This window comes from Lottia gigantea (assembly GCF_000327385.1).
Source record: "Lottia gigantea unplaced genomic scaffold LOTGIsca_15, whole genome shotgun sequence".
In the NCBI taxonomy this organism is placed as follows: Eukaryota; Metazoa; Mollusca; class Gastropoda; family Lottiidae; genus Lottia; species Lottia gigantea.
This window is the reverse complement of record NW_008707797.1, coordinates 3,348,721-3,361,967: the sequence shown is the minus strand read 5'-3', so window position 1 is coordinate 3,361,967 and position 13,247 is coordinate 3,348,721. Positions and strand designations below refer to the sequence as shown.

At 34.1% G+C, this 13,247-nt stretch overlaps 1 protein-coding gene across 1 annotated transcript; it reads right to left on the bottom strand.

Annotated features, from left to right (window-relative positions):
- Positions 1–150: 150 nt before the first annotated feature.
- On the bottom strand, positions 151–2,592 carry LOTGIDRAFT_186404 (hypothetical protein). Its single transcript, XM_009050553.1, has 2 exons — positions 1,155–2,592; positions 151–853 (listed from the first exon to the last, which is right to left on the bottom strand). The coding sequence occupies exons 1-2, from the start codon at positions 2,470–2,472 to the stop codon at positions 387–389; spliced, it is 1,785 nt and encodes a 594-aa protein (XP_009048801.1). The 5' UTR covers positions 2,473–2,592; the 3' UTR covers positions 151–386.
- Positions 2,593–13,247: the final 10,655 nt, after the last annotated feature.

Genomic DNA, 13,247 nt, shown 5'->3' with positions numbered 1-13,247 from the left:
GTTTGTTATTGTATATAGTGATTCAATAATTCATTACCATTTATAGTAGTAATCTTTTTTATATATCATATATGACAATTTGATTGGCCACGCTCTCTAAATATATACAACCGTACAGTTAACACACTTGAAACTTTGATCCGGTGACATTTTTTTTTCTTAAATAATTATAAATTCATGTGTTGAAAATGAAGATGAGATTGAAGGAAGCTGCTTTCAAAATTGTATAAATATATAACATCATTTATAATAGAAGTATCTATCCGACCATATTAATTGGGGGCCATCCTCTGGCTATACATAGGAACTGTTTTGGTTTTTTTTTATGTTAATGAATTCTAAAAAAATACATCTCCCAGGATTAGTATACTGTTGGTGTTTTGTCTCTATTCCCGACCTTGCTGTATGAAATCTTGAACATTTGACAATCCTCGTATAACACAGGCACTGAGACCACTGCGATATACATTCATATCTGTAGCGTCGTACCATTCATCGGCCACCGAATCATAACATTCTACATTAAATATAGTAGTCACACCATTAAAACCTCCGATAGCGAATATCATTTCGTCGATGATCTCAATAGCGAAATTGCTTCTTGGACAATACATTTCTGGGATGGTCTGCCATGAGTTGGTGGTTAAGCTGAATCGTTCTCCAGTATTCATACGGGATACACCATTGAAACCACCAAGAGCGTACAGATGTCCACGATATGCTATAACACCAACTCCACTACGTTTGTTTCTCATTGGCCGTAGCAATGTCCACTGGTTAGATTCTGGATCGTAATATTCAGCGGTATTTACACATTCTTGACCATTGAATCCACCACAGATATAAATCTTCCCTGGAAATTAATTCATAGGAAATATAAATTTTAAATTTTTCACTACATCGAACTGTAAGCAATGTTTCTATTGTTTCGTATTTTTCGTACGAATAAAAACGAATTTGTAATCTGACAACTCAAATTTCATATCACATTAGCACTTGTTTAAGATCCGCTACAGAGCTTCGATTGATTGGTTGAATATTTAATGACACAGAACAATAGATATAAAACAAATTACTTCAGAGCATGGATAACAAGTGGAATCACCAACAGAAAAGCACGTGAGATATTATTGGGTTATTTCTTATAGTCTTACCCTCTAAATCAGTAGCACTAGCATCGCTCCTTGGTACATTCATCGATTGTATTAAACTCCATTGGTTTCTTTGCTTGGAATATCTTTCAGCTGAATATTGTCGATCGTGGCCATTGTATCCGCCCATAGCGTAAATATACGGTTCTAAAACAGCCACACTGACATAACATCTTTTGCAATTCATTGGTGAAACTTCGGACCATATTTGAGTTGCAGGGTTGAAACATCTCACACTGTTGAAATAGTCTACCCCATCAAAACCACCGATGACGTAAATACGCATATCATACGCAACAGTACCGTGATACGCCCTCGCCACTTTATCTACAGCTTTACATACAATCCATCTATCTGCCCGAGTATCATACGTTTCTACCATCGTAGTCGGGGATCCGCCACTCCATCCTCCAATAACAAACAGAACCTCGTGAGGTACTCGTGGCTTAGCCAAGGGATGATTTAAATCCACTTCTCTCTCAAGATCCATGTCCAAATCGTACAGAAATTTCAATGTTTCTATAATGATCGGTTTACAAGCTGCACTCTCTTTCACATAAGGGTGTGCTTTCACTTTTTCAACGAAATACTGTGTCCTTAAGAGACCTAATCGAATACTTTTTAAAAGTTTTGCGATATGGCAGCGTCTTCTTTCTGGATCATAATCTATCCAACGAAGTACAGCATCAAAAACAAGTTCTTCATTTTTAACGTTCAAATTATCAGAATTCAAAATTTCCGCAATTTCGTCAACGTTGAGTTGTAAAAATTCATTGCTGCTTTGAAGAAGAGAGCTGAAATTCTGTAAAATGTATTTCAGGGCTGTTCTTTCTAAGGTGTGACAAAAGTAAGCCTTTGCAAATGCTCGAATCCCGATACAGTTCTCTGGAGCTAACTGATCAATGAGAAAACCACAACACGCTTTTACCAAACCTGTGACATGGAACTGTTCAGCCGCAGGTAGCAGTTCTTCGACATTCTCAGGGTTTATTTTAATATCCCTGGTATAGGCATACTCGATCAGTTCGTTCATTATTCCGGGTGAAACCCCGGGTATGGTTACTTCAATACGTTTATTGTTACCTTCCTGATTCTTAAATAAAGCCCTGAAGTAAGGGCTACATGCAGATAATATATTTCTATGAACCGGGAAACATTTACTTTGAACTTTAATCACAGCATCACAAAAATCCCCAGCCCGTCGAAGCTCCGCAAGAACATTACACGCCTGCATGCTGAACTTCTTCTGTATAACGCCATCTTTCTTCTGTTCGTCCACTTCTGTGTCTAAAACACTACTTGATCCGCTGTTTACATTCATTTGGGTATCCTTTATTTTTACAACTTATTGTGATAATTGTTAATTGTCGACGTCACAATAGGACTCAACATACAACAACAGTCTGGTAATTAGCCATTTATGTTTTCTTTATCCCCGATTAATAGAACGGAGCAGCAGCTGCTTTTAAGCATATCGGCCATTTTCCTTGTTTTTTTCCAAAGTTTCATTTTGGTATGTCCCGTCTAATTTCACTTTGAATAGTAAAAAGTGATTGATAAAGTTAATTTCATTGTTGTCTAGAATCTATCAAAGTTATTATTAAGCAAACCTTGTCCATCTTTTTCTAAAGAGTTTTGTAGTTGCCTCCCCTTATATTGAATAATACACTTGGATAACAATTACTGTTTAATAATATTGAAACGTTTCGACGATGTTTCTCTTGTCTTTATCAAGAATATGATGTTGCAATATTATTAAATAGTAATTGTTATCCATAATGTGTATTATTCATTATAGTCAAATGCTAAATTCTACTTAAGGAAGTCCCCTTACATATGCTACCCAGATTATTTGGTATTAAAGCGCAACCTATGCAGGTAACCACCAACTATTTGGTCATAGGGCAGGCCCGTAGATACAGATGGGCAATCGACCATTGCCCCCCCCCCCCCCCCCAGATATATTGATTATTAGGCAACGGGCCTGATATAGGGTAGGGTGCAATATCATTTTTGCATAATCTTTGTACAATGATAGTTTAGGAGTCCCGATAGCTCACCGTTTAAACTTATTCTCCCATCTGGGACTCCTGGACACATTCATTGAATCTCCGTCTCGTCCTCTTGGTATGTTGGCATTTAATTGCTAAAAGAACTTGAAATCATTTACGTGCTGAACAATGATACAGTTAGGACGTTATCAACTGGTAAAGCTAGGTGACTATAATATCTCTTCAATGATTTGATATTGTATTTATTTAAGGAAGGAGTAATTGTAATGCAACTAAATGCACACCGTTAATGCATTTCAACTTATATGAAAGAATTTTAATGGCAAACATATGATTCCAATTTAGACTGTGAATCATTCATTTGGTCCAACTTAAAACTGGTAAACATAGTAGACACATAGCAGATGGAAGGTTTACTGTTTTTTACTCAAATGTCAAAATGTTACTTGTTCTATTTTTCTAATGGCACATTCCAACATTGTAAAAATAATCCTTTGTTAAACTCAAAATAGATTCACTCCATTTTTCTCAGTTTTTGTGAAACTGAAAGCTTTACTCTAATTTATCATTGAAATATCTAATCTACGTACAATAATCAAGTGTGGATTGGTTCATTCTCAGATTTTATGTGAAGTGAAATCTAACTTTGTTGATAGACCTATGACGTTATCTTGTAGATTTTTATGTAAAGAAATTGTATTTAATATGCATGTATATAGCGCATCATCGTACAGCTTTTTAGCACTTTCGAATTCCAAGGAACAAAACAAAAACTAAAATGGATAATCAATAAAAGCTACTAGTTTTGCATTTCTAATTATATGTACTGGTATCAGGTGTTCAGTAGGGTTGGTGAAAGTGGTTAAATATGCCTGAAATGTACTTTCATTTTACCATGTGCAAATGTAGACGTCTATACACATAATTTAATTTCAACTACCAGTATCAGTTTTGACGTCCGCTCCCTGTGTAACATGAAAAAAACAGAGCTATGCCAATCATTGCATAATTTGATTACTAAACCCCATGAGCGAAGACCCCGTTCTTTCAAAATTCTTAAAAATTGGTATTTTAATTTGTGTTATACCATACCATTGATAAAAATTGATCGTACGATTTTTGTGAAACGGGACCAAGGAGTTACCTTCCATATTTCAACACTCTGATTTAAATCTGATTTTTCTGTCAACATATTTTCAATACCTCTGTTATATTAACAGTTAATATATTCTAGATAACAGACAGATACTCTATCATTACAGCGGTAATAATATCTGTAAGTGGTGGATGACAGATTAAGAATGAGATATACAAAAAATAACAAACTGTATGATTTTTACTCAGTTTCTACTCGCTAAGAATCGCATTATGTCATTTGCATTCTTTGGAGTTTAATTTGCTCAATTTTTGACTGCTTATGTTGACAAATTTGTGTTAATGCGTTACATTATAGTCGCAAACGAAGTCGGAAGAATTGTGTACCTGAAATGGGTCCAAATTGCCTCGGACCTGGATACATCATTTCAACAGATCATCTCTGTTTTAAATGCCTTAACGCAGAAATCGGGATATAATCTGATTTTTAACGTTATATGTAGAACATGACTGTGATATTATACAGACGTACTTGAACAGTGTATTTAACTGAATCTTAGAAACCTTTTCAAAAGGATAATAACGGATGTTTCGAATGAATCAGATTTTCATTCTCCGAATTCTTATTGGATAACTGAAATAACTCTTTATCAACTGTAAAACGCATATCATATCCGTTTGAATGGTATTTTGTATAATGTCATTCATTCATTGAGGTATTTAAGAACAGACTAAGTTCGCACCATGAAAGCTACCAGCTGCTACGCCATATTGACTATATAAACAGTGTAGATTCTGATATACAAATACTATAACAGACGCTCAAGGTGAAATTCTCTGGTAAAACCCTCCTGATTCTATTTCATAACAGAACTCTTATGACACATTCAGTATGTCTTTCACCTGTTAGTAACCTACTGGGATATGTTATTATTTGAATCAACTCATCTATTAGCTTATCAAATGTGTTCTGAGAAGGCTTGCCTGAAAGGTGTTGAAGATCTGTAATATCTACAATGGAATTTTGGTCCAACTTCAGTAATGTTCAATAATATCTTTCGGGATCTCTTTTTTTTAAGTTTAGGAGCCGAATAAATTTTGGAGTACTGGTTTTGAATATCGAACAGCAACTCAAACGATCAATTGTGGAACTTCCACAAAAGCTCACCAAGGAATACACAACTATTCTTTAGAACCAGCTTTACGGAAACTGTCGAGGATTGCCGAATGTTCGTAACGCTGAGTCATCAACTGTAAAATAAAAACAGAACGAAACATCAAGATATTATTCTAATCAGATTTGGCTTACCAAATTAAATACTTCAAATTGAATATATTATAACATGTAGATACTACAGCAATAAAACGTATAAAGAAAGAATTCTAGTAATTGAAACACTTTATCTATAGAGATGTATCTGTAAGACATTAATGGTGTTTCTGAAGGTTAATTGTATTAGAAATAGGTTAAAATTTCCTCTGTATCTGTAGTAATTAGAGAGTACAGCAGATAACAACAAGCCACTTCCACTTTTCATTATTCACAATCATTTTCTAACTTAAAACATAGATTTTTCTTCCGATTTTTCAAACCGGTTTTAGCCTGTCAGTGATGGAGGTCGAAGGAACTGAGATGGAAAAAGCGTCTTGTCGGTCAGATGGGACATTGAACCATACCCCCGTCTGCTGCAATCTGTATTATTTGAAATATTAAATGGCCTTTCTTTGAATCAAAACAGTAAATCAATCCTAGAATGGTTGCTTTAAAGTTAATGGCTGGATCGCCTGAAACACACACAGTTCCACACTTTTTATGTTTCATTCACTGAAAGAATGTATATACACCATTTAAGTCAAATGTCTGTGGTTCTTGCAATTCAACTAACCAAAGCGTATTAATTTATCCCTTTTCGATACTGACGTCTTATACGGTTCAGCACTTCTATAATTACAGGAACTACTTGGAAAGTCACAATGGTCTAAATACACATAAAATGTTAAGAAAACCAATTTACAATCCCTTTAAGTCAATGCTGTATAATATAAAGATTGCGACTTACTCCAGAAAGATACTACAGACTGGAGGAAAGGAAACATTGTCTGGTTACTGGAATTTATACATAATATAAGGAAACTCTTCTTGAATTATCTTAAATTAAGAGTGATGCGGGCTTTTATTTTCCCTTTGATCTTTACCAGGTAAATAAATAATCATCATCAAGTAATTTACAAAGAGATGAAAGGAAAATATTAACAGATTCCGGATTTTCAATATTTTTCATCTGGTGCCAAATTTTATGGGGAATTAGTTTCAGACAATGACGACAAAACATATTTTAGATATTCGGACAAAACAGCTACAGATTAAAGAGAAATAGTGATAAAGGTAAGAAAGATATTTCCGTATCGTTTTATCTTCCGTTTCATTACTTTGAAGATCATCTTCTGGATTCCTGGTTTCCATTAGTCAGGATTGTCTTGGCATCTCTTCCTCTGATCGCAGGTTCCTGTCTGAAAATTTATCGGTGATAATCACTAACGTTTCGTCATAATTCAGTCGAAATGGAATGAACTGGAGTGGGGGGGGGGGGGGCGGGGTCTACGAGTCTGAGAATATGAGAGGAACGCCATGTGTATATTTTTTAAGAGGTCAAGATCCCTTGAACAAGAAGCTCTACCATCGTATTAGATTTACCTAATAATCTTTTATTACGAAACGAAATGAAAACAGACGTGTGTAAAGTTACTGAGTAGTACAACGTTCATAAAGGTGTTATATATACCGGGCGATATCGACGGCGGTCTCTTTGATCTATGTTAATAATATTTATTATTTCTATAGATATTGTTTATAATTAGTAATATTATATAAACTAGTTGATAAAATTACCCGGTTACTACATTACTCTCTCCTTTATCTGGTGTTAGATTCAAAACATGCTGTGGTGTAATTATTTTACAGATATTGCCGTTGTGTTGAACAAAGATACCCAATCATTTAAGGGGACTATTCGAAACACAATCAGTCCACTTGCAATGATAACCGAAGATATCGGTGCAAATTCAGGGACTATTCTAAACAGATTTACACACAGTGTATCTTATTCTCGTATCCAGAATACGGGCTTTGGATACGATGTGTCGAACCCAGATATGCCATCACCATACGGGGACGATTTGAAAGTAAAACAATAACAGGACACCTTAAAGGGGGATGGATCTGCCTTGTCAATGTAATTTAGATTCCAAATATGAACACAAGCAGTCAAAAATTCCAGATATTTTAATTGGTATATACAATAAAGATTTAGTTTTGTACAATTTCGAATACAATATTTTTCTAAAACGAACAAATAAAATTTTATGCTTAAAAGTACCCCAGATATATTGTCAGACATATTGTCAAACGATTTGCATTAATTGATACTATAAGAAATGTTCCCTGGCCAAGTAATTGGTTGTGGGTGTTCTAAACTACCTCAAAAATCGATGTAATCATCAACACACTTTCAATACAGAACACAATTTTAGCGCAATTTAATTTTTATATTTTAAAGATGGACAATTTTAGATGGAGATTTAATAGGCAGACTACAAAAGAAAAGATACTGGGATAGTTCTTCATTGTCAAGCAACATTTATCGGGAAAGAGATTTGGTGAGAATACTCAATCGAATTCAGCTGTCAACTTAGATAGTTAATTATGCAGTTTTGAAAATGTAATGGAGAGTAAGTACTTTTTTGGAATAATAACAAAATATGAGCAGTTCAGTTGAAGGAATTCTTTCTCTCTTCCAATCCATAGTCCAAACAGTTCATAGTTTGCGATATCAGTTACCACCAACCTACCTACCTAACTACCTTTAAACGTCTACATTGTTAAATCTCCGGGGTAGCATGCCAATGATTAAACTTGACTTTAATAAAATAAAGTATAAAAAATGAAATATAGAATAATAAACGATTATCCATTTGCCAACTAATCTTTTAATCCGCCGTTAATCTCTTTATCTTTAAAAGACTTTTATGATGTATTATTATATAATATTTTTTAAATGTTTCGGTTGTTAGTATACGATTAGTCTTTAGTCAGTTTTTATCAGTCGTATAACTTTTTATCTACTAAAATCAATTTAAAACGAATATTGAAATATTTTGACACTAAAAATGTAACTTTTGTCAGACTATTGTTAAAGGGATGCAGTACTCATAAACAATTACTATTCGGAGTAGTGATTCAACCTTACTCGTCATCCATTGCCCTTCTGACCAAAGAAAAGTGCCATTGGGTCAAGTAAAATTTATTAGCTAAAAGCTAGCTAAACACTATATTATTTTTTTATTGTCAATTGGCTCAGTTAGTATGTTTTTGATGTTATAAAATGCATGTAAAGAATTGATATCAATTGAAATTGTTCTTGAGCCAGGTTTACGTCCGAAGATTACCGAAAGTTACCCGAATTTCTAACCTAGTTATGAGATTTCTTTCCGCAAAAAATGCCTTTCTCGGCTGCGAGGGGGTGGGGGGGGGGGGGGGGGTGGGGTCTCACTGCTTGAGGTAACAATTCTAACATTGGAATGGTTGTAACAGAACCAGCCTGGTATGTTTGATATTGTCTAATATATAAATTGTCTATTGGACACGTGGTTCAGTTTATTGTTTTAGTGTAATAATATTAGTCAGATCTGACATTAAACCTTACCATCTCAACATTAAATATCTGTCTGTATCTCACTGTTCTGGTCGCGGTGGCCCAGTGGTAGCTAAGGGCGTTACCCGAAGGTCCAAGATGCGGCCACAGGGCCACAAAATTTTTATCATGCTTAGCTCAGTTTTTACTCAAAATCATAATACTCCTCTCATCAGGGAAAGGTACAATTTGGTGCCCTAGTTAATATCTTAGGATTTTCTGTATGTGATGTAGGTTACCTTCAGTGTACCCGTTGCCCTTCAGTATTTTTTCCATTTTCTAAGCCAAAATTTAACTATAATATAGAAGCTGGTTAAGCCAAACCTTCGTCATTCACATCCTTTCAAACCGAACAAGGGCTGAGAATTTTTAAATATCTTTTTTCAGATGCAGCATCAAATCTAGCAGATCTAGTAGATTAAATGTTGAAATGTATATACAGCCAAAGATTTTGTAAATCAAGAGTTTTGGCATGGCGGTAGTGGTAGCTACAATGTTTTGGTGAAGCAAGGTTAAGATGTGGGTGTAGATATCTAGTGAATCAACATTATCAGAACTCGGAATGTTGTAACAACACAATATACACCTGAAAAACTGATACCTTATTTCAATATATTGGCACTGACTACTGGCTTAGTTGGAATCAATGGAATATTTCAAGACAACGCCCTTTTCAGAAGATGCCTTTTAATCCGTCTAACACACATTTATTGTGCTGTAACAAGACCAGTGCTTTTATTGAGACTTGTCTGAAAACACCCTCTATACAAATAAGGATATAATCGTAACGTCATATCGGCAATAGCAGAAAATCATTATGATAATGGCGTCGTGGAGGTAACGACAGTCTCTAAACCTTCATATTTTTGTGTTTGTGTTATATTACTGGGGAACCAGGCATTGGATTCTGATTCTGAAAAGAGTTACGAATAATTAGTTAAATTGGGCACAATAAGATGATATAGAAAATATCAAGATTATTAATATTTTTAGATAACATTTAAAACGAACCAATTTTAAACCCCTTTTAAACAAAAGACTGTTTTCGGTTTAATCTAAAAATGTAATTTCAAATTTTCCAACAAAAATTCAAGAGATATGAATGATAATTTTCAATAGTCTAAAATTTTAAATATAATAAAAAATATGCTATCTAGATGCATATCACTATAACAACTTAATAATTTATTAAACGATGGATTTTACTGTCACCTTTAGTTGGGTGGAGTCATTTTCTGTTTAATTTTAATTTTTATTTTTACACCCGCAGTTTGAAATCGTGATAAGATACAATAGAAAGAGAATGACTGATATTTGAAGGTTGTATGTTGTAACAATATTCAAATCATTGTGTATATGTAAAGTGATCTAAGAGATCTGTGATGTACTCCGTTAACCAAATATTATCACAAACATCATCTACGTGTACAGGTGTATGGTGTTCTGATATTGTACGATGACGAAGAATTTGATGGCGAGAGAGTTAATACACAATGAGACAGACAGAAAAGTTAAAGTCCTTATTTAGAAATGAGCAATAACGAAGAATTTGGTGACGAGTTGGATACGATGTTGGAAATATGATATCTTGGCTGCAAAAGCAGATTGACATCGAGCTAGCCAAACTGTAGTAACATTATTTTGATGTATTTTTTGTTCGAAATATCTTCCTCAGTTATATCATGGTTTCAATAGAAGTGTAACATGAACACCAATGGTGAAAGGTCGAAGGTTAACACTTACAGTCTGACTTCAAAGACTATTTGCCGTCTTCAAATCAAGAATCACATGTACATGTAAATTAAAGTGCAAATATAAATTAACTCTAGGATGAGGCTCCAAGATTTCCAAGTGATATCTGACCTAAGAAGTAAAAAATATATTAAATTATTATGAAGATAAAGTAAAAAAGAAATAGGAAGATTTTTGTGGCAAGGGGAAGTCGAAATAAACAGTTTAAAAGTATATATATATATCTATATGACATGTACAATTTTTCTACTTCACAGTGTTTGTAAAAGCTCATTTATTTCCTAGTTAGAACATAACCTATAATTTGTACCTGTATTTTCATTGTTATACGTCAATATCTGAATACAATAATTGTTATTTGTTCTGACAGTTACCTTAATCATTGTGTTTTTACAGTTATACTGCTCTCAGATTTCAAGGTCGCTTTATTCTGATGAGCCTATGACTAAGCTTCAGACCCTATATTATATTGATTATTTCAACGTTTAGCTAAGCTTGTATACTTAATATTACATGTATATAAATAATTCCATAATGTAGCTGAACCCCTGAATAAAATACATTTATCATATATATGACCATATAACTCAACAACGCATTCATATTACTAATACCCACAATTCAGTTAGTGGAGTCCGTTAGTGGTTCAAAACCTGATAGTACTTCTCTTTGAAGGAGTCCACTACTACACAACTTTACTCTCCATACTTTGTCTGAGATTTTGATGAAAGGAATTGTTTTGCTTGAACGGATTTTTATTTCATTTGTGAATTTCAGTTAATTGTGCCATCAATTTGTCCCCTTCATGCGAACTAAACCCTTAACCAAACAATCGGCAAAAAAGATGACCAAATAGAGCAGGTTTGTAGTAGACTCCTCAAACGAGAAATGTCATCAGGTGTTTAAATTATAACCAAGCTATATGTAGTACAACACTAAAACTGTTTAAAATCCCTAAAAGAGCAAAAGGTTAATTCAATAAGAGAACTATTTGACTGTTGACTTTATCACAGATTTACCACTGTTAGATTTGACTTAAAACAATCACCGTTGTCTTAACAAATTGACTGTTGTATTTGTCTTGTTAAAGGTTGTTTATTGACATTGTCTACTGTATCACATTACAGCCTCACCTATAGATAACCCCCTTCAAATCCCCATTGATTCTCCTTGGTGGTTGACAAAAGCTAATTGTCCAAGTCTCTACCGTGATAAATTGACTGAAGGATAAACCTCCATTGCTAATATATTAGGTGTTAAAACTCGTAGATAACAAACACTTCTAAATAACATTTATTACCTGTCTCAGAGACAGCGTGGTTTTAATGAATCTTATTTTTCTGTCTATTATCTTGATTTTCTGAACTTTACAGCATATACGACCGAAATTACATTCAAGGGAGGGAATACCTGACTGAATTGTCCATCTTTTAATGACGTGCCCGTCGCCAAGGAAGGTGTGAATGTACGTTTCCCAGGAGGAAGTAACATTCCATTACGAAGATATTACAGGGTAGACGAAGTTGCCATATGGCTACTGTAACAGGTTTTTTTCACGTGGACCAGTCAGGAAGTCAATTAGAGTCCAGCCTTATAACCAAAGCCGATCGTCAGCTCTTCGTGAACAAATATAAACCAATCACACAGTTTGAGAAACAATTCAAATATATGTTATTTTGGTCTTCTTAATGAAAGAATTATGTCCTGTATAATGTTTTTAATAAAAATAACTTTTTAAAAACATGCAACCATAATTGATAAATATGTCTGTATTGATGTTCGGGTTGTATTTTCTCGTGAGAATGTTTCTGGGTGACATCTTGAAACACATGTCACTGAGTGTCTTGTCTGTGACATTCATTTCCTTTCAAATATTTTTTGGACATTGCTGTCATTTCTTTATGACATATTTTACTAAGAAATATTCATTTTCAGGAAATAGCACATGCCACATTATCATAGTAACAAAGCCCCGCCACTTCAGAGAGTTCTGTTCTTCAGTCTACGTATCTGCTAGGCTTAACACGGACAAATTAATGCAGTGGGCAGTGAGGGAACTTTTGTGGAATTATCCTGGACGTAAACAGATTAGAAAGGTATAAGCATTAGTGCTTCCCTAATCTGGTTCAGGTTTTCTAGAATAATTGGAAACACATACATCGTGCTGGAAACAGGAATGGTGCAAATAGAAGGCTGGCAGTGCTTATGAATCCTTTAAACAAATATTTAAAAATATGTTTTTGAAAATATTTTTTCTAACAAAACACAAGGGACAAGAGACGATATTGATACCAATGAAGTAGCGTAAAAAATACCATGTATTATAATATTGTAGTAACAATACTAATTATATGTTCTCAATGTTCAAATATGTCAATAATAGGTTTTGAACACATAAACTATTTTAACACGACCTGTATAGCTAGGTGGGGAACATGCCCTCAGCTATTTCTATGAATGTCAGCAACCTATTCACAATACAATTTACGATTTACATCCGTTGTAGACGTAACAATAAAAAACTTTATCGGAGGCGGAATACGTTT